The sequence below is a fragment of the Salmo salar genome, chromosome 01, assembly GCF_965601325.2.
Source record: "Salmo salar chromosome 01, fSalSal1, whole genome shotgun sequence".
NCBI classification, from domain to species: Eukaryota; Metazoa; Chordata; class Actinopteri; order Salmoniformes; family Salmonidae; genus Salmo; species Salmo salar.
Genome location: NC_138291.1, coordinates 170,470,042 through 170,490,552, shown reverse-complemented (window position 1 = coordinate 170,490,552; position 20,511 = coordinate 170,470,042). Strand labels below are relative to the sequence as shown.

At 46.4% G+C, this 20,511-nt stretch overlaps 1 protein-coding gene across 1 annotated transcript; it reads left to right on the top strand.

Annotated features, from left to right (window-relative positions):
• The first annotated feature begins 234 nt into the window (after positions 1 to 234).
• Positions 235 to 9,249, top strand: LOC145879113 (uncharacterized). Its single transcript, XM_082974852.1, has 3 exons — positions 235 to 1,300; positions 8,632 to 8,933; positions 9,236 to 9,249. Exons 1-3 carry the CDS (start codon positions 675 to 677, stop codon positions 9,247 to 9,249), a joined length of 942 nt encoding a protein of 313 aa, XP_082830978.1. The 5' UTR covers positions 235 to 674.
• Positions 9,250 to 20,511: the final 11,262 nt, after the last annotated feature.

Below are 20,511 nucleotides of genomic sequence, written 5' to 3'. Positions count from 1 at the left end.
GAGAGTAGCGGGAGAGAGAGAGCGAAGGTTGGGACGGCGCAATACCATCCGAGTAGGGGCAGAGTGAGAAGTGTTGGATGAGAGCAAGAGGGAAAAGGATACAAGGTAGTGGTCGGAGATTTGGAGGGGAGTTGCAATGAGATTAGTGGAAGAACAGCATCTAGTAAAGATGAGGTCAAGCGTATTGCCTGCCTTGTGAGTAGGGGGGGAAGGTGAGAGGGTGAGGTCAAAAGAGGAGAGGAGTGGAAAGAAGGAGGCAGAGAGGAATGAGTCAAAGGTAGACGTGGGGAGGTTAAAGTCACCCAGAACTGTGAGAGGTGAGCCATCCTCAGGAAAGGAACTTATCAAGGCGTCAAGCTCATTGATTGAACTCTCCAAGGGAACCTGGAGGGCGATAAATGATAAGGATGTTAAGCTTGAAAGGGCTGGTAACTGTGACAGCATGGAATTCAAATGAGGAGATAGACAGATGGGTCAGGGGAGAAAGAGAGAATGTCCACTTGGGAGAGATGAGGATTCCAGTGCCACCACCCCGCTGACCAGATGCTCTCGGGGTGTGCGAGAACACGTGGGCAGACGAAGAGAGAGCAGTAGGAGTAGCAGTGTTATCTGTGGTAATCCATGTTTCCGTCAGCGCCAGGAAGTCTAGGGACTGGAGGGTAGCATAGGCTGAGATGAACTCAGCCTTGTTGGCCGCAGACCGGCAGTTCCAGAGGCTGCCGGAGACCTGGAACTCCACGTGGGTCGTGCGCGCTGGGACCACCAGGTTAGAGTGGCAGCGGCCACGCGGTGTGAAGCGTTTGTATGGCCTGTGCAGAGGGGAGAGAACAGGGATAGACAGACACATAGTTGACAAGCTACAGAAGTGTAGCCTACTACGCCACACCAGACCACCACCTCTACCAGACCAGAGAGGAAGCCCCACGGCCCAGACCTGGCCCTCCTCCACTCCACAGGGCCCAGCCTACTACCCCACACCAGACCGCCACCTCTACCAGACCAGAGAGGCAGCCCCACGGCCCAGACCTGGCCCTCCTCCACTTCACAGGGCCCAACCTACTACCCCACACCAGACCGCCACCTCTACCAGACCAGAGAGGAAGCCCCACGGCCCAGACCTGGCCCTCCTCCACTCCACAGGGCCCAGCCTACTACCCCACACCAGACCGCCACCTCTACCAGACCAGAGAGGCAGCCCCACGGCCCAGACCTGGCCCCCCTCCACTCCACAGGGCCCAACAGCAGGACCAGCGCAGCTACGCAGAGGTCGTCAGAGGACAGGAGAACCCTGTAGAATTGAGTGAGATTAAACAGCTCCTCTGCACTAAACTGCACTAAACATGCACACACACGGACGAATACACATATACACACACACACACACACACACACACCTATTGTACTAACAGTTTACTTGTTCAATGAATAGGAATATATATATATATAAAACATATTTTTTTGTTGCTGTTATCCTGTTTATCTCACGCAACAACTTATTAGTTAATAGTTACTGTATTTCTGACTGCAACATGAAATCCCTGTCAGTTAGCATGTGGAACATTCAGGGTCTAAACTCATCAACCTATCAGTTAGCATGTGGAACATTCAGGGCCTAAACTCATCAACCTATCAGTTAGCATGTGGAACATTCAGGGTCTAAACTCATCAACCTATCAGTTAGCATGTGGAACATTCAGGGCCTAAACTCATCAACCTATCAGTTAGCATGTGAAACATTCAGGGTCTAAACTCACCAACCTATCAGTTAGCATGTGGAACATTCAGGGCCTAAACTCATCAACCTATCAGTTAGCATGTGGAACATTCAGGGTCTAAACTCACCAACCTATCAGTTAGCATGTGGAACATTCAGGGTCTAAACTCATCAACCTTTAGACTGAAGAGTTTAGCACTGGAGTTCAACACACATCTTAAAGATGTTGACGTCATCATTCTGCAGGACACATGGTGTAAGGCAGACATTGTCACTCACTGTCACACAGGCTACAGAGAGGTAATTGTGCCATCACAGAAACACAGCTCTGTCAATAGAGGCAGAGACTCTGGAGGACTGATCATTTGGTACAAATCTGAACTACAAAACCTAATTGATCCCCTCAAAATTGGTAAATATCACATTTGGTTAAAACTGAAAAAATAACTTGTATTGACAGAAAAATATGTGTTCCTTTGCACAATATATATCCCCCCCTCAGAATCCCCATATTACTCAGAGGAGATCTTCCCCACCCTTGAGGAAGAGACGTGCCATTTCCAGGCCCAGGAAAATGTGCTCATCTGTGGGGACACAAATGTGCCCACAGGAACACTACCTGATCTAATGACCACACGAGGGGACAGCTTTATTACAGGCCATACTGTTTCTAACTGTCTTCATCTCCCCCATAGAAACAACAGTGACAGCACCATCAACAAAAACGGAAGGGATCTGTTGCAGCTCTGTCGAAGCCTGGGTCTGTACTTTGTCAATGGTAGGTTACGAGGGGACTCTTTGGGGAGATTCACCTATTGCTCACCTCTTGGCCACAGCACAGTAGACTATGATTACAGAAATGTTTAATATAATTGTATTTTATTTCACCTTTATTTAACCAGGTAGGCAAGTTGAGAACAAGTTCTCATTTACAATTACAACATTGACCCTTTCTCTCTCAGCTCATTCACTGTCAAGCCACTAACCTTTGTCTGATCACAGCCAAATTACATTGTGCCTCCAAAGAACAAACATGGAAACAATCACACATTCACAGCCCAGTAAGCTGTACAACATCAGAAATTCATACAGATGGGCCCAAAACAGCACAGAAGAATACCAGAAAGCAATCTGTAACCAAAATATCCAAACACTCTTAGATAACTTTCTGGATACCACATTCACTCACAGTAAAGAAGGCATCAATCTAGCAGTAAAAAACATAAACTATATATTCAGGCAAACGGCAAAAGAAGCACAACTGAAATTGATAAAAAACAAAAAGACCACAGATGACAACTGGTTTGATGCAGATTGTAAAATTATAAGGAAAGAACTTAGAACACTATCCAACCAAAAGCACAGAGACCCAAATAATGGTGGCTTACGCCTTCATTACTGTGAGACTTTAAAACTCTATAAACGTACACTGAGAACCAAAAAAGTACAGTACAACAGCAAGCAGCTGACACTAATTGAGGAGTCCACAAACAACTTCTGGCAAAATTGGAAGAAACTAAACAAATCAAAACCAGAGGAATTAGCGATACAAAATGGTGACATATGGACAACCCATTTTAAAACACTCTACAACACCGTTGAAATTGACACAAACGCAGAACAATGCAACATTCATGAGAGGTTGAATGGATTAGAAAAAGCTAGAAAGGACAATGAAAATCCATTGGACTCCCCAATTACTGACCAGGACCTCTATAAGAAACTTCAGGCCCTCAAATTTAAATATGCATGTGGACCTGATGGCATCCTAAATGAGATGCTCAAACTCACTAGTGTGACATTTCAATTGGCTATATTAAAACTGTAATTTGATCCTGAGTGTAGGTTATTTCCCTGACATCTGGAATCAAGGACTCATAATCCCAATCTTTAAGAACGGAGACAAATTTGACCCTAACAATTACAGAGGCATTTGTGTAAACAGTAACCTGGGGAAGGTTTTCTGTAGTATTATAAATGTAAGAGTTCTAAACTTCCTTAATAAGCACAATGTCTTGAGTAAAAGCCTAATTGGATTTATACCAAAACATTGTACAACTGATCATATTTACACCCTACACACTCTGATAGATAAACATGTCCACCAAAATAATACCAAAATGTACGCTTGCTTTATCGACTTCCTAAAAGCATTTGATTCTATTTGGCATACAGGACTGTTCTACAAAGTTATTGAAAGTGGTGTAGGGGGTAAAACATATGACAGAATGAAATCACTGTATACTGGCAATACGTTAGGCATCAGAATTGGCAAGAAAACAATGGAATCCTTTAACCAGGGGCGGGGCCTTCGCCAGGGTTGCAATCTGAGCCCTGCACTCTTCAATATTTACATAAACAAATTGGCCACAATTCTCGAAAAATCCTCAGCCCCTAGTGTTAGTCTCCACAATTCAGAAGTTAAATGCCTACTCTTCGCAGATGACCAATGCCTGCTGTCACCCACAGCACATGGCCTACCGCAGAGCCTGGACCACAAAAAGACCCAAAAAGACTAAAATAATGATTTTCCAGAGAAGATCCAGATCTCAGGGCATTAGACCAAAGTTCTTAATTGGTACAAAATATATAGAGTACTGCACACACTACAATTACTTAGGGTTAAAAATAAGCTCAACTGGACACCTTAATGATGCAGTGAATGAACTGAGAGAGAAAGCACGCAGGGCATTTTACGCCATTAAAAAACAAATACATTTGAAATACCTATTAGAATTTGGCTAAAACTAATTGAATGTGTCATTGAACCAATTGTACTTCATGGCAGTGAGATGTGGGGTCCACTTGCAAAACAAGATTTCACCAAATGGGACAACCACCCCATTGAAACCCTGAATGCAGAGTTCTGTAAGATTCTCCTACATGTCCAGTGGAAAACTACAAACAATGCATGCAGGGCAGAATTAGGCCAATATCCACTAATAATAAAAACTCAAAAAATAATAATTAAGTTTTGGAAACATCTAAAATACAGTGACCCCCTCTCATATCATTACCAAGCCCTGCAATGCCAAGAGCTGAGCAAAGAAAAGAGTCCCCTCATCCAGCTGGTCCTGGGGCTGAGTTCACAAACCTGTTCTACTAACACACTGTAACCTCAGAACCAGAACATCCAATCAATCAGAATAAAACAAATTACAACGCAGTCAAAACAAAACAGAAGCACAAAGCAAAATGTAGTGCTATCTGGCCCTAAATCGACAGTACACCATGGCAAACTATTTGACCATGGTTACTGATCAAAACCTTAGAAAAACCTTGACAAAGTACAGGCTCAGTGAGCACAGCCTTGCCATTGAGAAGGGTAGACACAGTAAAACATGGCTCCCTGTAGAGGAAAGGCTGTGTAACCACTGCACAACAGCAGAACCTGAGACAGAGTTGCATTTCCTGACAAAATGTCAAAATATAAAAGAATTAGAGAGTGTAATTTCTCCAAATTTGAAACCCTTAACCCTTAGAGAGAGAGAGAGCGAGAGAGAGAGCGCACCTCAAAAAAAAATGTACACAGGTAGGTGTGTGTGCATGTGTGTGACAGCCCTAGTAGTCAGTGGAGGCTGCTGTGGGGAGGACGGCTCATAATAATGGCTGGAACGACGCAAATGGAATGGCATCAAACACATGGAAGCCATGTGTTTGGTGTATTTGATACCATTCCACTAATTCCGCTCCAGTCATTACCACGAGCCCATTCTACCCAATTAAGGTGCCACCTACCTCCTGTGCTAGCGGTGTTTATGTAGTGTTTATGTAGTGTGCCTGTGTGCATACTAGTGAGTGTGTGGTTTTGTTGGGTGTGTATACTCCTTGTGGGTGAGGGAGTATAGATAGAAGGTACCCTAACCGCACAGATTCAGGGTCAGACTTTTTTCACCAGCCCACTTGGTTAAGGTTAGGACTGGGGCATTTGGTAATCTGATCCTAGATCTGTGGTTAGGGGCAGATGAGGGCTCTCACATTGAAATGCTGTGTTGGAGAGTTGCTGGGAGGTTTCAATAAAGCTATTTAATTGCGTAGGTGAGGCTCCACTTATAGAGCTGGAGCTAATTGGCTATAAATGAGTCCATCTGGTTTAATTTGCAGCTCGGAGGCAGGGGGTGGGGGGGCTGAGTTTAACCCTATCCATGCTTTTTCTCTGCACACATGCCCACCATAGCGTTTGTGTGTGTGTGGAGACGTCATCTACTTTGTGACTGTCAGTGGTGGCAACCAACTGGCTTATCAGATACCCAGAGAGAGACCATTACAGAGACGAGAGAAGCAGACAGAGACAAAGGAATAGATGGAAAGACAGAGACATTAGGAGAGAGAGAGGCAGAGAGAGGTAGAGAGAGAGGTAGAGAGAGAGGCAGAGAGAGAGGTAGAGAGAGAGGCAGAGAGAGGTAGAGAGAGAGGCAGAGAGAGAGGTAGAGAGAGAGGCAGAGAGAGAGCCAGAGAGAGAGGCAGAGAGAGGCAGGGAGAGAGGCAGAGAGAGGTAGAAGAGACAAAGACAGAGGCAGAGAGACAGAAGAACAAACGGAGACAGGAGAGCGGCAGAGAGACTGAGGCAGAGAGACTGAGGTAAACAGAGACATTGGGGAAGACAGACAAGGAGAGAAACAGAGGTGGGTATAGGGCTCATGATAGGCCTGGGCCTCTGCCATTGAAAACAGAGCGGCCTTCTCATTATAAAGCCCCCCACCTCGGTGAGTTGAGGACTGAGCAGAACGGCACGCTCTCCCCAACCTGCAGGAGGATCCTCCAGGAGATGGCCGCTGTGTGTGTGTGTGTGTGTGTGTGTGTGTGTGTGTGTGTGTGTGTGTGTGTGTGTGTGTGTGTGTGTGTGTGTGTGTGTGTGTGTGTGTGTGTGTGTGTGTGTGTGTGTGTGTGTGTGTGTGTGTGTGTGTGTGTGTGTGTGTGTGAATGTATGCTCTCTTGAGCTGTTTAGAGAGACGATGGCTTCGTGGCCTGGCAAGAAAAAGAGAGAGTAAAGAGAGAGAGAGACACAGACAGAAGGCCTTGTGCATGCACTGACGAGTGATGTCCCAAAGAGAGGAGGGTCTGTGTTGCCCTCTGCTTTCTGGTCTGTCTGTATCTGTATGTGGTGTTGCCTGCCCATGGCTGGCTGGATGGTCTGTCTGTATCTGTATGTGGTGTTGCCTGCCCACGGCTGGCTGGATGGTCTGTCTGTATCTGTATGTGGTGTTGCCTGCTGGCTGGCTGGATGGGATGGTCTGTCTGTATCTGTATGTGGTGTTGCCTGCTGGCTGGCTGGATGGTCTGTCTGTATCTGTATGTGATGTTGCCTGTCCACGGCTGGCTGGCTGGTCTGTCTGTATCTGTATGTGGTGTTGCTTGCCCATGGCTGGCTGGATGGTCTGTCTGTATCTGTATGTGGTGTTGCCTGCCCATGGCTGGCTGGATGGTCTGTCTGTATCTGTATGTGGTGTTGCCTGCTGGCTGGCTGGATGGTCTGTCTGTATCTGTATGTGGTGTTGCCTGCCCATGGCTGGCTGGATGGTCTGTCTGTATCTGTATGTGGTGTTGCCTGCCCATGGCTGGCTGGATGGTCTGTCTGTATCTGTATGTGATGTTGCCTGCCCATGGCTGGCTGGATGGTCTGTCTGTATCTGTATGTGGTGTTGCCTGCTGGCTGGCTGGATGGTCTGTCTGTATCTGTATGTGGTGTTGCCTGCCCACGGCTAGCTGGCTGGTCTGTCTGTATCTGTATGTGGTGTTGCCTGCCCACGGCTGGCTGGATGGGATGGGGTGATAGTGGTGGAGGGGTCTTTGGGGGGTTAGTGTCACAGGCGTCCTCGCAGATTGCCTGTTATTTTCTTTACCCGGGCAGCTCAATCAGGCTGGGTGTGTTTGCGCAGCTTGTTAATCAGCGCGTGTGTGATTACCACTGAGCCACGCTGATCAAGCCCAGAGGAGAGGAGCCAAGGCCCCCACCTTCTTTTCCCTTTCCCATCCTGCTCCCTCTCTTACCCACTCACACAGTCACAGGGTGCGTCCCAATACTCTAAACTGGCTTCTCTCGTTCATCTGCACCGATACAACAACAGAATATGTGAAGGCAATGTGGTGGATCCATACCAGGTATTTGCGGTCAACAAGACAGTTTTTATTTTATTTTTTACATTAGTTTAGGAAAGGAGACAGGAAGAGGAAGATACTTTAGATTGAGGGTTTCCCAAACTCGGTCCTGGTGCCCCCCGGGGGGCACATTTTGGGGTTTTACCCTAGCACTACACAGCTGATTAAAATAATCAAAGCTTGATGATGAGTTGATTATTTGAATCAGCTGTGTAGTGCTAGGACAAAAAACAAAACGTGCACCCAGGGGGGACCCAAGGAACTGAGTTTGTAGACTATTGAGATACACCCACTTTCTCCCTGGCTGGCTGACTGGCTGACTGAGGCCTTTGTGCCTGTGTGGTGGTGGAAGGTTCCCTCCATTGTAAGGTCTGGCACCATCGCCCTCTAGAGGTCTACTATAGCAGTGTGCATACAGGACATCCTACATTAACTCAGTACCCTACGCAGGTCTCAGGAAGGACCTTTCCTCTTGCCCAGAACATGGAATCAGTTTTTTTGTTTACTCATGGAAGTGTTTTGTCTTTGTTGTTTGGGGTCATTAACTGCAATGCACAGTTTTGATATGTACTCCTTGTTACTCATTGTCCATTTCGACTGATCCCACAATACATTGCAAAGCCAGTTGTTCTGGAGGTACTTCTGCAGAACTTTAGCAGTGGAGCTAACCAGGGCTAGCTGACGAGCCAAGGAAACATCTTAAAATAACACACTTGTGCTCACACACACACTTACCCCAAAACATTCAACTACACAGTCCTACAACACATTTAGAGGTGGACTTTTATCTCACAATCTTTAAATATGATTTGCTGCAGGTTCTACGTGGGGAGGAAATCGCCAACTGCTCAGGCACAGCAGGACAAAAGCAGAGGGGACGACCGGTGTGGCGGTGGCGGTCCACCACAGGACGAGCGGTGTGGCGGTGGCGGTCCACCACAGGACGACCGGGTCAAGCGGAGCTGCCCTCCCTGGAGCGTGAGCGCAAACAGAGGCATCCTGGGGAAGTCCAGCGGCTGTTGTACGGAGATTGTGTGTGTGTGTGTGTGTGTGTGTGTGTGTGTGTGTGTGTGTGTGTGTGTGTGTGTGTGTGTGTGTGTGTGTGTGTGTGTGTGTGTGTGTGTGTGTGTGTGTGTGTGTGTGTGTGTGTGTGTGTGTGTGTGTGTGTGTGTGTGTGTGGGCGTAAGGAGATTGTGGACCAAAGAGAGGATGTGACTGGGCCGTGAGATTTGAGTTTTGAGGCATCAGCTTTTTTAGGACCGCTACAAAAGGGATTTTTCCCAGTGCGGTCAAAGAGTGGTCAAAGGTATTTCTGTCCTACTGTTGTGAATGTCATAGGTCTCAGGTCAAGGGCTAAATATCAGTCTCTCTCATGAAATACACCCCATAGTTGTTTGGTGCATATTTTGTCTGTGTCTGTAGGTGTGCATGCATGAAAAAAAAAACGTTTTAGCATACCAGTTGACAGTTAGATGTGTTTGTGTGTGCATGCAAGTCTACATGCATTCATGCGTGTGTGTGTGTGTGTGCGTGTGCGTGTGCGTGTGCACATGCATGCATTTATGTGTGTGTCTTCATTTCACAGGATGTGCTGCACCCCCACCTCCTCCCCATGGCTGTAAAGTGAAAAGGCGTTATTTGCATCTGTGTGGAGGGGTGGTAACGAGCAGAGTTAGATAATTAGTCAGCCTCTCGGGTATAAAATGGTCTCGTTAAGAGAGAGGGAGACAAGGAAGGGCTCTGTCCCAATACTTCTAAATAATGTCCTTTACTTTACGTCCTTTTAGAACAGTAGTGATGTGCAGAAATGAGGAAAGGAAGCTACTCTAGTATTGTATTGGGACACTGCACAATGTGGTTGGTAAAAGGCGAAGAGTGGGAGCAGACCCCATCTTTGGATATTCCATCTGTGAAGATGCTATCTTCATAAAAGACTCCCCTTATATCCCCCTTATGGTTTCAATTATAAGCATTTATCAAATAAAGGCAATGGAAGAGTATTTGATTGATTTGTGAAGTTTGTGGAGATGTATCAAATGAATATAATGAAAACAGCTTGAGGCACTTTGAGTCTATTTTGGATAGCATCTTTCACACCATTTTCTCACAGCTCCTTTCTGTTTCTGCCTCCAAATGACTTTCACATTTTTCTTGGGCCATGGGTCTTCACACAAACTTTTAGAGGGCCGTGGAATTCTTGGAGGTCTGGAAATGCTCTGGATGGGTGGATAACTAGGCCTGGGTGGGTCTCTGTCTCTAACTAGTCCTGGGTATGTCTCTAACTAGGCCTGGTGGGTCTCTAACTAGTCCTGGGTATGTCTCTAACTAGGCCTGGGTGGGTCTCTGTCTCTAACTAGTCCTGGGTGGGTCTCTGTCTCTAACTAGGCCTGGGTGGGTCTCTGTCTCTAACTAGGCCTGGGTGTGTCTCTGTCTCTAACTAGGCCTGGGTGGGTCTCTGTCTCTAACTAGTCCTGGGTGGGTCTCTGTCTCTAACTAGTCCTGGGTGGGTCTCTGTCTCTAACTAGGCCTGGGTGGGTCTCTGTCTCTAACTAGTCCTGGGTGGGTCTCTGTCTCTAACTAGGCCTGGGTGGGTCTCTGTCTCTAACTAGGCCTGGGTGGGTCTCTAACTAGGCCTGGGTGGGTCTCTAACTAGTCCTGGGTGGGTCTCTAACTAGTCCTGGGTGGGTCTCTGTCTCTAACTAGTCCTGGGTGGGTCTCTAACTAGTCCTGGGTGGGTCTCTGTCTCTAACTAGTCCTGGGTGGGTCTCTAACTAGTCCTGGGTGGGTCTCTAACTAGTCCTGGGTAGGTCTCTAACTAGTCTTGGGTGTGTCTCTAACTAGGCCTGGGTGGGTCTCTAACTAGTCCTGGGGGTGTCTCTAACTAGGCCTGGGTGGGTCTCTAACTAGGCCTGGGTGGGTCTCTAACTAGTCCTGGGTGGGTCTCTAACTAGTCCTGGGTGGGTCTCTAACTAGGCCTGGGTGGGTCTCTAACTAGTCCTGGGTGGGTCTCTAACTAGTCCTGGGTGGGTCTCTGTCTCTAACTAGTCCTGGGTGTGTCTCTAACTAGGCCTGGGTGTGTCTCTAACTAGGCCTGGGTGGGTATCTAACTAGTCCTGGGTGGGTCTCTAACTAGGCCTGGGTGGGTCTCTAACTAGGCCTGGGTGGATCTCTAACTAGTCCTGGGTGGGTCTCTGTCTCTAACTAGTCCTGGGTGTGTCTCTAACTAGTCCTGGGTGTGTCTCTAACTAGTCCTGGGTGTGTCTCTAACTAGGCCTGGGTGTGTCTCTAACTAGTCCTGGTGGGTCTCTAACTAGTCCTGGGTTGGTCTCTAACTAGTCCTGGGGGTGTCTCTAACTAGGCCTGGGTGGGTCTCTAACTAGTCCTGGGTGGGTCTCTGTCTCTAACTAGTCCTGGGTGTGTCTCTAACTAGTCCTGGGTGTGTCTCTAACTAGGCCTGGGTGGGTCTCTAACTAGTCCTGGGTGGGTCTATGTTTTGTGGGGCCACTGAGCTGGCGGTAAAGACTCCCATGTTACAGCAAGACCCTCACGGAATTCTGTTGTTGACATATTATACTCGTAACCTTGACATAAGGATGGCATGAGGGCTGCCATAAGAAGCTATGACCGTTCATAACATGACGTGAATTTCATGACACTAAAATTGACAAAAGCAAAACAGTGTAGGTAAATTACAGTTTGTGAAAGTGTTATGTACGCTCCCATGCGTACATAACCGTTTTCTTTTTACTATCACATGTTATGTCAGGTGACATGACATTCTTATTACAGCATCATAACGGTCTTATGGCAGTGTATAACCCCTCTTCCTTCTCTCCCAAGCACTTTCTCATGCCCTCTAACATAGTACCATACTCTCTCCTCTCTCCCTCTACTTCTCTTCTCTCTCTCTTCTCTTCTCACTCTCTCCTCTGTCTCTCCTCTCTCTCTCTTCTCTCTCTCTCTCTCCCCTCTCTCTCTTCTCTCTCTCTCCCTCAATTTCAATTTAAGGGGCTCTATTGGCATGGGAAACATATGTTTACATTGCCAAAGCAAGTGAAATAGATAATAAACAAAAGTGAAATAAACTATAAAAAATGTGCAGTAAACATTACACTCACAAAAGTTCCAAAAGAATAAAGACATTTCAAATGTTATATTATGTATATATACAGTGTTGTAATGATGTGCAGATAGTTCAAGTACAAAAGGGAAAATAAATAAACATAAGATAGATATGGCAGTTTATTAAAATTTGATTTGTTTTCAAATTCTTTGTGGGTCTGCATAATCTGAGGGAAATATGTGTCTCTAATATGGTCATACGTTTGGCAGGAGGTCAGGAAGTGCAGCTCAGTTTCCATCTCATTTTGTGGGCAGTGTGCACATAGCCTGTCTTCTCTGGTCTGCCTTCGACAGCCTTTCTCAATAGCAAGGCTATGCTCACTGAGTCTGTATATAGTCAAAGAATTTCTTAATTTTGAGTCAGTCACAGTGGTTAGGTATTCTGCCACTGTGTACTCTCTGTTTAGGGCCAAATAGAATTATAGTTTGCTCAGTTTTTTTGTGAATTTTTTACAATGTGTCAAGTAATTATCTTTTAGTTTTCTCATGATTTGGTTGGGTCTAATTGTGTTGCTATCCTGGGGCTCTGTGGGGTCTGTTTGTGTTTGTGAACAAAGCCCCAGCACCAGCTTGCTTAAGGGGCTCTCCTCCAGGTTCATTTCTCTGTAGGTGATGGCTTTGTTATGGAAGGTATGGGAATCGCTTCCTTTTAGGTGGTTGTAGACTTTAACAGCTCTTTTCTGGATTTTGATAATTAGCTTGTATCGGCCTAATTCTGCTCTGCGTGCATTATTTAGTGTTTTACACAGAGGATATTTTTTCTGAATTCTGCATGCAGAGTCTCAATTTGGTGTTTGTCCCATTTTGTGAATTCTTGGTTGGTGAGTGGACCCCAGACCTCACAACCATAAAGGGCAATGGGTTCTATAACTGATTCAAGTATTTTTAGACAGATCCTAATTGGTATGTCAAATGTATGTTCCTTTTGATAGCATAGAAGACCCTTCTTGCCTTGTCTCTCAGATCATGCACAGCTTTGTGGAAGTTACATGTGGCGCTGATGTTTAGGCTGAGGTATGTATAGTTTTTTGTGTGCTCTAGGGCAACGGTGTCTAGATGGAATTTGTATTTGTGGTCCTTGCAACTGGACCTTTTTTGGAACACCATTATTTTTGTCTTACTGAGATTTACTGTCAGGGGCCAGGTCTGACAGAATCTGTGCAGAATATCTAGGTGCTGCTGTAGGCCCTCCTTGGTTGGGGACAGAAGCACCAGATCATGAGCAAACAGTAGACATTTGACTTCAGATTCTAGTAGGGTGAGGCCGGGGGTTGCAGACTGTTCTAGTGCCCTCGCCAATTCGTTGATATATACAGTATCTCACAAAGTGAGTACACCCCTCACAGTTTTGTAAATATTTGACTATATCTTTTCATGTGACAACACTGAAGAAATGACACTTTGCTACAATGTAAAGTAGTGAGTGTACAGCTTGTATAACAGTTTAAATTTGCTGTCCCCTCAAAATAACACAACACACAGCCATTAAAGTCTAAACCTCTGGCAACAAAAGTGAGTACACCCCTAAGTGAAAATATCCAAATTGGGCCCAAAGTGTCAATATTTTGTGTGGCCACCATCATTTTCCAGCACTGCCTTAACCCTCTTGGGCATGGAGTTCACCAGAGCTTCACAGGTTGCCACTGGAGTCCTCTTCCACTCCTCCATGACGACATCACGGAGCTGGTGGATGTTAGAGACCTTGCACTCCTCCACCTTCCGTTTGAGGATGTCCCACAGATGCTCAATAGGGTTTAGGTCTGGAGACATGCTTGGCCAGTCCATAACCTTTACCCTCAGCTTCTTTAGCAAGGCAGTGGTCGTCTTGGAGGTGTGTTTGGGTCGTTATCATGTTGGAATACTGCCCTGCGGCCCAGTCTCCGAAGGGAGGAGATCATGCTCTGCTTCAGTATGTCACAGTACATGTTGGCATTCATGGTTCCCTCAATGAACTGTAGCTCCCCAGTGCTGGCAGCACTCATGCAGCCCCAGACCATGACACTCCCACCACCATGCTGGACTGTAGGCAAGACACACTTGTCTTTGTACTCCTCACCTGGTTGCCGCCACAGATGCTTGACACCATCTGAACCAAATAAGTTTATCTTGGTCTCATCAGACCACAGGACATGGTTCCAGTAATCCATGTCCTTAGTCTGCTTGTCTTCAGCAAACTGTTTGCGGGCTTTCTTGTGCATCATCTTTAGAAGAGGCTTCCTTCTGGGACGACAGCCATGCAGACCAATTTGATGCAGTGTGCGGCGTATGGTCTGAGCACTGACAGGCTGACCCCCCCTCCCCTTCAACTTCTGCAGCAATGCTGGCAGCACTCATACGTCTATTTCCCAAAGACAACCTCTGGATATGACGCTGAGCATGTCCACTCAACTTCTTTGGTCGACCATGGCGAGGCCTGTTCTGAGTGGAACCTGTCCTGTTAAACCGCTGTATGGTCTTGGCCACTGTGCTGCAGCTCAGTTTCAGGGTCTTGACAATCTTCTTATAGCCCAGGCCATCTTTATGTAGAGCAACAATTCTTTTTTTCAGATCGTCAGAGAGTTCTTTGCCATGAGCTGCCATGTTGAACTTCCAGTGACCAGTCAGTATGAGGGAGTGTGAGAGCGATGACACCAAATTTAACACACCTACTCCCCATTCACACCTGAGACCTTGTAACACTAACAAGTCACATGACAACGGGGAGGGAAAATGGCTAATTGGGCCCAATTTGGAAATTTTCACTTAGGGGTGTACTCACTTTTGTTGACAGCGGTTTAGACATTAATGGCTGTGTGTTGAGTTATTTTGAGGGGGCAGCAAATTTACACTGTTATACAAGCTGTACACTCACTACTTTACATTGTAGCAAAGTGTCATTTCTTCAGTGTTGTCACATGAAAAGATATACTCAAATATTTACAAAAATGTGAGGGGTGTACTCACTTTTGTGAGATACTGTATGTTGAAGAGGGTGGGGCTTCAGCTGCATCCCTGTCTCACCCCCTGACCCTGTTTTTTTGCCAATTTTAACCGCACACTTGTTGTTTGTATACATGGATTTTATAATGTTGTATGTTTTTCCCCCAACACCACTTTCCATCAATTTGTATAGCAGACCCTCATGCCAAATTGAGTCAAAATCCTTTTTTAAATCAACAAAGCATGAGAAGACTTTACCTTTGTTTTGGTTTGTTTGTTTGTCTATTAGGGTGTGCAGGGTGAATGCGTGGTCTGTCGTACGGGAATTTGGTAAAAAGCCAATTTGACATTTGCTCAGTACATTGTTTTTCGCTGAGGAAAGGTACAAGTCTGCTGTTAATGATACTGCAGAGGATTTTCCCAAGGTTGCTGTTGACACATATCCCACGGTAGTTATTAGTGTCAAATTTGTCTCCACTTCTGTGGATTGGGGTGATCAGTCCTTGGTTCCAAATACTGGGGAAGATGCCAGAGCAGAGGATGATGTTAAAGAGTTTAAGTATATCCAATTGGAATTTGTTAAAGTAGAGTGTGATTTTACTGTGATCTGATAGGGGTGTCAGTGGACTGACTGTGAACGCTCTAAGAGACTCTGTGTTGAGGTCAGTAATAAAGTCTACAGTACTACTGCCAAGAGATGAGCTATAGGTGTACCTACCATAGGAGTCCCCTCGAAGCCTACCATTGACTATGTACATACCCAGTGTCCGACAGAGCTGCAGGAGTTGTGACCTTTTTTTGTTGGTTATGTTGTCGTAGTTGTGTCTAGGGGGGCATATGGGGGAAGGAATGCTGTCACCTCCAGGTCGGTGTTTGTCCCCCTGTGTGCTAAGGGTGTCGGGTTCTTGTCCAGTTCTGGAATTTAGGTTGCCACAGACTAGTACAAGTCCCTGAGCCTGAAAGTTGTTGATCTCCCCCTCTAGGATGGAGAAGCTGTCATCATTAAAGTATGGGGATTCTATTGGGGGGGGATATAGGTAGCACACATGAGGACATTTTTCTCTTTTGAGATCATTTCCATATTCATTTCTAGCCGGATATAAAATGTTCCTGTTTTGAATATTTTAATAGAGTGAGTTAGGTCTGCTTTATACCAAATTAGCATACCCCCTGAGTCTCTTCCTTGTTTCACACCTGGTAGTTTGGTGGATGGGACTACCAGCTGTCTGTAACCTAGAGGGCAACCAGTGGGTCCGTCTCCTTTATACCATGTTTCTTGTAGGATGACAATGTCTGTATTTCCAATTTCTTTGATGAAGTCTGGGTTCCTGTTCTTTAGGCCAAAGGCAGATGACCTCAGACCTTATATTCCAGGATGAGATAGTAAAATCTTTGTGTTCCATAGTGTCTAGTGATGTTTTTGTGTGGTTTAGGCCTGGACCATTACAGTAGGTGTGAGCAGAGCATGTTGAACATCTGATACATACCTCTTAGGTTGCAGGATGGGGCTTGGGCGGGTGTAATAGTGGGGGTTGGGGCCTGTTGCTCTGCTCACGGCCTGGGCATATGGCCTGCTGTCATGTTGAGGTCCTTACCGCAGGGCATGGGGTGGGCAGAAGGGGCATAGGTCTGATATGAGGGGACCTGTATATGGTCTGGCCGGCGTTTGCTTGGGGTGGCCTTAGCTGGATGGGGTGTGGCTGGTGATGCTCTGGTCTGGGTGTAGGTCCTCTTGGAGTGGGTTTTCTCGGTGCAGGTCCTTCGAGAGGGGCTTGCAGGTCTGGGAGGGTGTCTTTTGCTCTGTTGTTCCTGTTTGAAGTGCTGGGGCTACGGTTGAGGGTGACGTCCTTCAGGGTCCTGGCAAAGGTTGGGATTGCTGCCTTGTAGAGATGGACCTGGTCGTAAAGGCCAGGGTGGAGTGGTGGGCCAGGTAGACATTAGGTTTTGAGGCACAGTCTCGCAAAATTATTGCATTCACCCGCTGTATGGTGGCAGGGTGAAAGTATTTTTGTGGTAGCAGGGTGGAGATAACCACTTGTGCGTTGGGGAAAGTGGAAGAATCTTTTTCAATCACTCCCTTGAGTGCTGTTGCCACCCTTTCCTGCTGGGCCCTCAGGTCATTTGTGCCCGTGTGAATTATGATGTGGCTGGGGGACCCTAGTCTGTCCTCTGACAACAGCTCCAGGGCATGCTTTGTGTTTGGGCACCAGAGTTTAGCCACTTTGTGTTTGTGAAAAAGTTTATCCTCTTGAATGTATTTGCCATTTGAGTCAATGAGGAGCACAATCTCTCTCTCTCTCTCTCTCTCTCTCTCTCTCTCTCTCTCTCTCTCTCTCACTCTCTCTCTCCCTCTCTCCCTCCCTTTCTCTCTCTCTCTCTCTCTCTCTCACTCTCTCTCTCCCTCTCTCCCTCCCTCCCTCCCTTTCTCTCTCTCTCTCTCTCTCTCTCTCTCTCTCTCTCTCTCTCTCTCTCTCTCTCTCTCTCTCTCTCCCTCCCTTTCTCTCTCTCTCTCCTCTCTCTCTCTTTCTCTGCTTTGTTCATTGTGAGTGGTCAACAAAGGAGGAGGAGACGGAGCACACAATCAGGCCACTACAGAGTACAGTATCTGTCTCCCCCTCTCCACACAGATGCCGGATGGTGCATTTGGGAAGCACTGATACCGCTTCCCTTATCAACTCTATCACTTCCTTTTTCCCCGGCGACCTAGGAAGAGCATTGTGATGTCACACCGACCCTTCCATTTTCCAGGGAGAGCGAGTGCAGCTGAGAGACACCGACGGATGCCGCACAATAAACAGAGAAATACTTGGTCTTGGGTTGTTTCTTCGGCTCTCTGCACAATATTGTTTTTTTGTTGTTGAGTATGGTACAGCAAAAATGTAAATGTGTTATTGGTCAGACTAACTGTCTGGCGTGCACTTGGTAGGGGTACCAAGTTATGACAATGAGGTTGTTGTTGCTTTGTTTGTGACGTTTTTTTATGAGAACAGATCATAAAATGATGGACTATAAGTTGAAAGGAAGTTGAAAACTGGGTAGAGGGAGAGTATGTTACATCATTCATTTTCATTACACATCCAACACAGAGTAGTGTGTGATTTCAGAGGTCCAAAGGGATCTAGGGAGTTGTGGAAGAGGAGAGGAAAGAGGAGTAAGGGGGAAACTTCTAGAACCCTGTCTGATCCCAATCTGAACCACGGTCGGAAATGAGCGTTGTAATAGAACACTGCAAAACGTTGCACGACCCCGCAGGCAAAGACCGCACCGCCAGCCCTCGTAATACCCTACAAAACAACACACCCTTCAAACATGGCTCCAGCCCTCTTCTCCCTTGTCGCCCACACGTTTTCCATATAAAAAAAAACCTCTCCTCCCCTAATCCTACCCCCTTCTCCCTACCTCCTCCTCTTTGCCCGCCCTGCTCCTGCACAGGAAATGAAAACCATTTTTAAATCATTTCTAAACCGCAGGGGCTTCAGACCAGGAAGTAATCAGCGTGGGAGTGCGAGCTAGTGAGTGGCCAAGGGCCAAGGATGATCTAGGGGTTGAGGTTAGGGTTGGGACAGAGCTACCCTCCTGTCCCTGTCTCTCCCTCTCTCTCAAATTCAAACAAGCTTTATTGGCATGAGAAGAGCAATGCAAATTGCAATTTTGGCTGAAGCAAACCCAAAATAGATAAATCATACAAAGTTACAGTAAAAATAAAATACACCCTAAATACCTTAAGAGAAGTTTCCATCCCTGTGTCCTATTAACAAGTCCTTTCGTATCTGAAGTACTGCAGTAGCCTACTGTAGGTGGTAGGGCCGAGGTGACAAAATCAGGCCATCTTCCTTCCACATTTCAGTGACATCTAGGTAATATAATACATTGGAAATAAAGCTTAAAAGTTTTTGGAGCGATAGCAAATCTCCTTTACATCTTTCTCTCTGTCCGTCCGTCTGTCAGGTCCTCCCTCCTTCCCTCTCTTTTTCCTCAGAGGAGGGTCGTACAGTAAATTGGAAGATGTTCGCATTCGTCTGAGTTATCATCCCCTTTTCTGTCCCTTTGCAACCTCCGCCGACCTCGGAGCAAAGTCGCAAAAGGTGGCCACCTAGGAGACGCTCTTCACTGAATCCAGCTGATATCATCTCCTCTGACATTTCCCCCTCCATTCTATCTGAAAAGACCCAGCCACTGACATTACAGCTAAGCAGCTCAAAAGCCCAGTCAAAGCCCAGTCAAATGGCTCTTTCTTAGACTGCTGGCAGGTCAGTCCCTCTGGGGACCCTGGCTGAGGAATCACATAAAGGGGGATATGACAGGACGCGTCTGGGTCTCAGAGGCTCAGAGACATCGTGCCAAAGCAGGATGGGTCACATGTAACATTGGGAGACCTCAGTTGTCCATAAATATTTTGCTGTGTGCATGGTTTCATCGCTGTATGGTTTGATATAGAGATAGATAGGCCTTGAGCGGCATATGCCTATATGTTTTGACTTCCGGTTTGACCATGAAAACAGTGATAGTTTGTACCAATTTATTCCCACTAGGTTGATAAGGGACTAGGGAGTTTTAACTGTAAAACAGACACATGGTTTCAAATATAAAACATAGAGATGCGTTATGTTGTATTGTAGACAACAAACTAACCCCTCATTTTAGCTCTTGTATGTGGCCAAGCTTACTCTCTAACCCTTCACTGCCCCCTGGTGGGAAGAAACACCTGTTAGTCACACTATAGAGTTGAGGTCAATTCAACAGGAATGTACCCAATGTGAGAGCAATTGATGGAATTGACTGGAATGTTGATGGAATTGCTCCCAACCTTTTGTCTGTCAGCACACTCACGCCTGAACGTCATTTAAACCCCTCCACTCTGCTTGTCTCCATGTATAAGAAAACTTATTTGAAACCAGTTCTAACTGTTTTCTAAATCTCGCTTTATGAGGTAACATGCAGTTACCACGGTTACTTTGTCTTGTTTTGATGAACAGCATTAAAATCTGCATAAGTCTGAATATGTGCTCTGAGACGGCATGTGCCATCTCCACACGAGGGATGTAAGGAAAAAGGGATGGAGGGAGGGATGATGAGCCCTGGTGGGCGAGAGAAGATCAGTGCTTCTGAAAACAGCACGGGTCATTTCTCTTCGCTTCTCCCTTTCATTCCTCCCTCTTTTCTCATGGTGGCGTGGGAGGGTTCATGAGATGGGCAGACCCCACTCCTCCCCCCCTCCCTGGAGACAGATGGAGCGTTCCACTAGAGCTCCTTCCAACTGCAGGGGGCAGAGCGGGGAGAGTGTGACTGACAAGCCGCTCCAGGGGAAAAGACAGAATAGAAGAGAGGGGAAAAATAGAAGAGAGAGGGGAAGAGGGCGAGAAGAAAAAGGAAAGAGGAGGAGGTGAGAAAAGATGAGAGGAGTAAAAGAGGGGAGAGAAAAAGAGTGGGAGAGGAAGTAAAATGTGTGAAGATACACACACAGACATACACACTTTCTTCATCCTTGCAGAGGTCATTCCCCTTCAACACCAGAATAAACTTGAATACCAGAATACGGTTTGAAAGATCCTCAACCAAATGTACCATCTCTGGGATAAGCCACATCCCACAACAACCATAGATAAAGTAAAGCCGCACTGCAACCTTACTCAGAATGTTTGCATAGAATGTTTGCA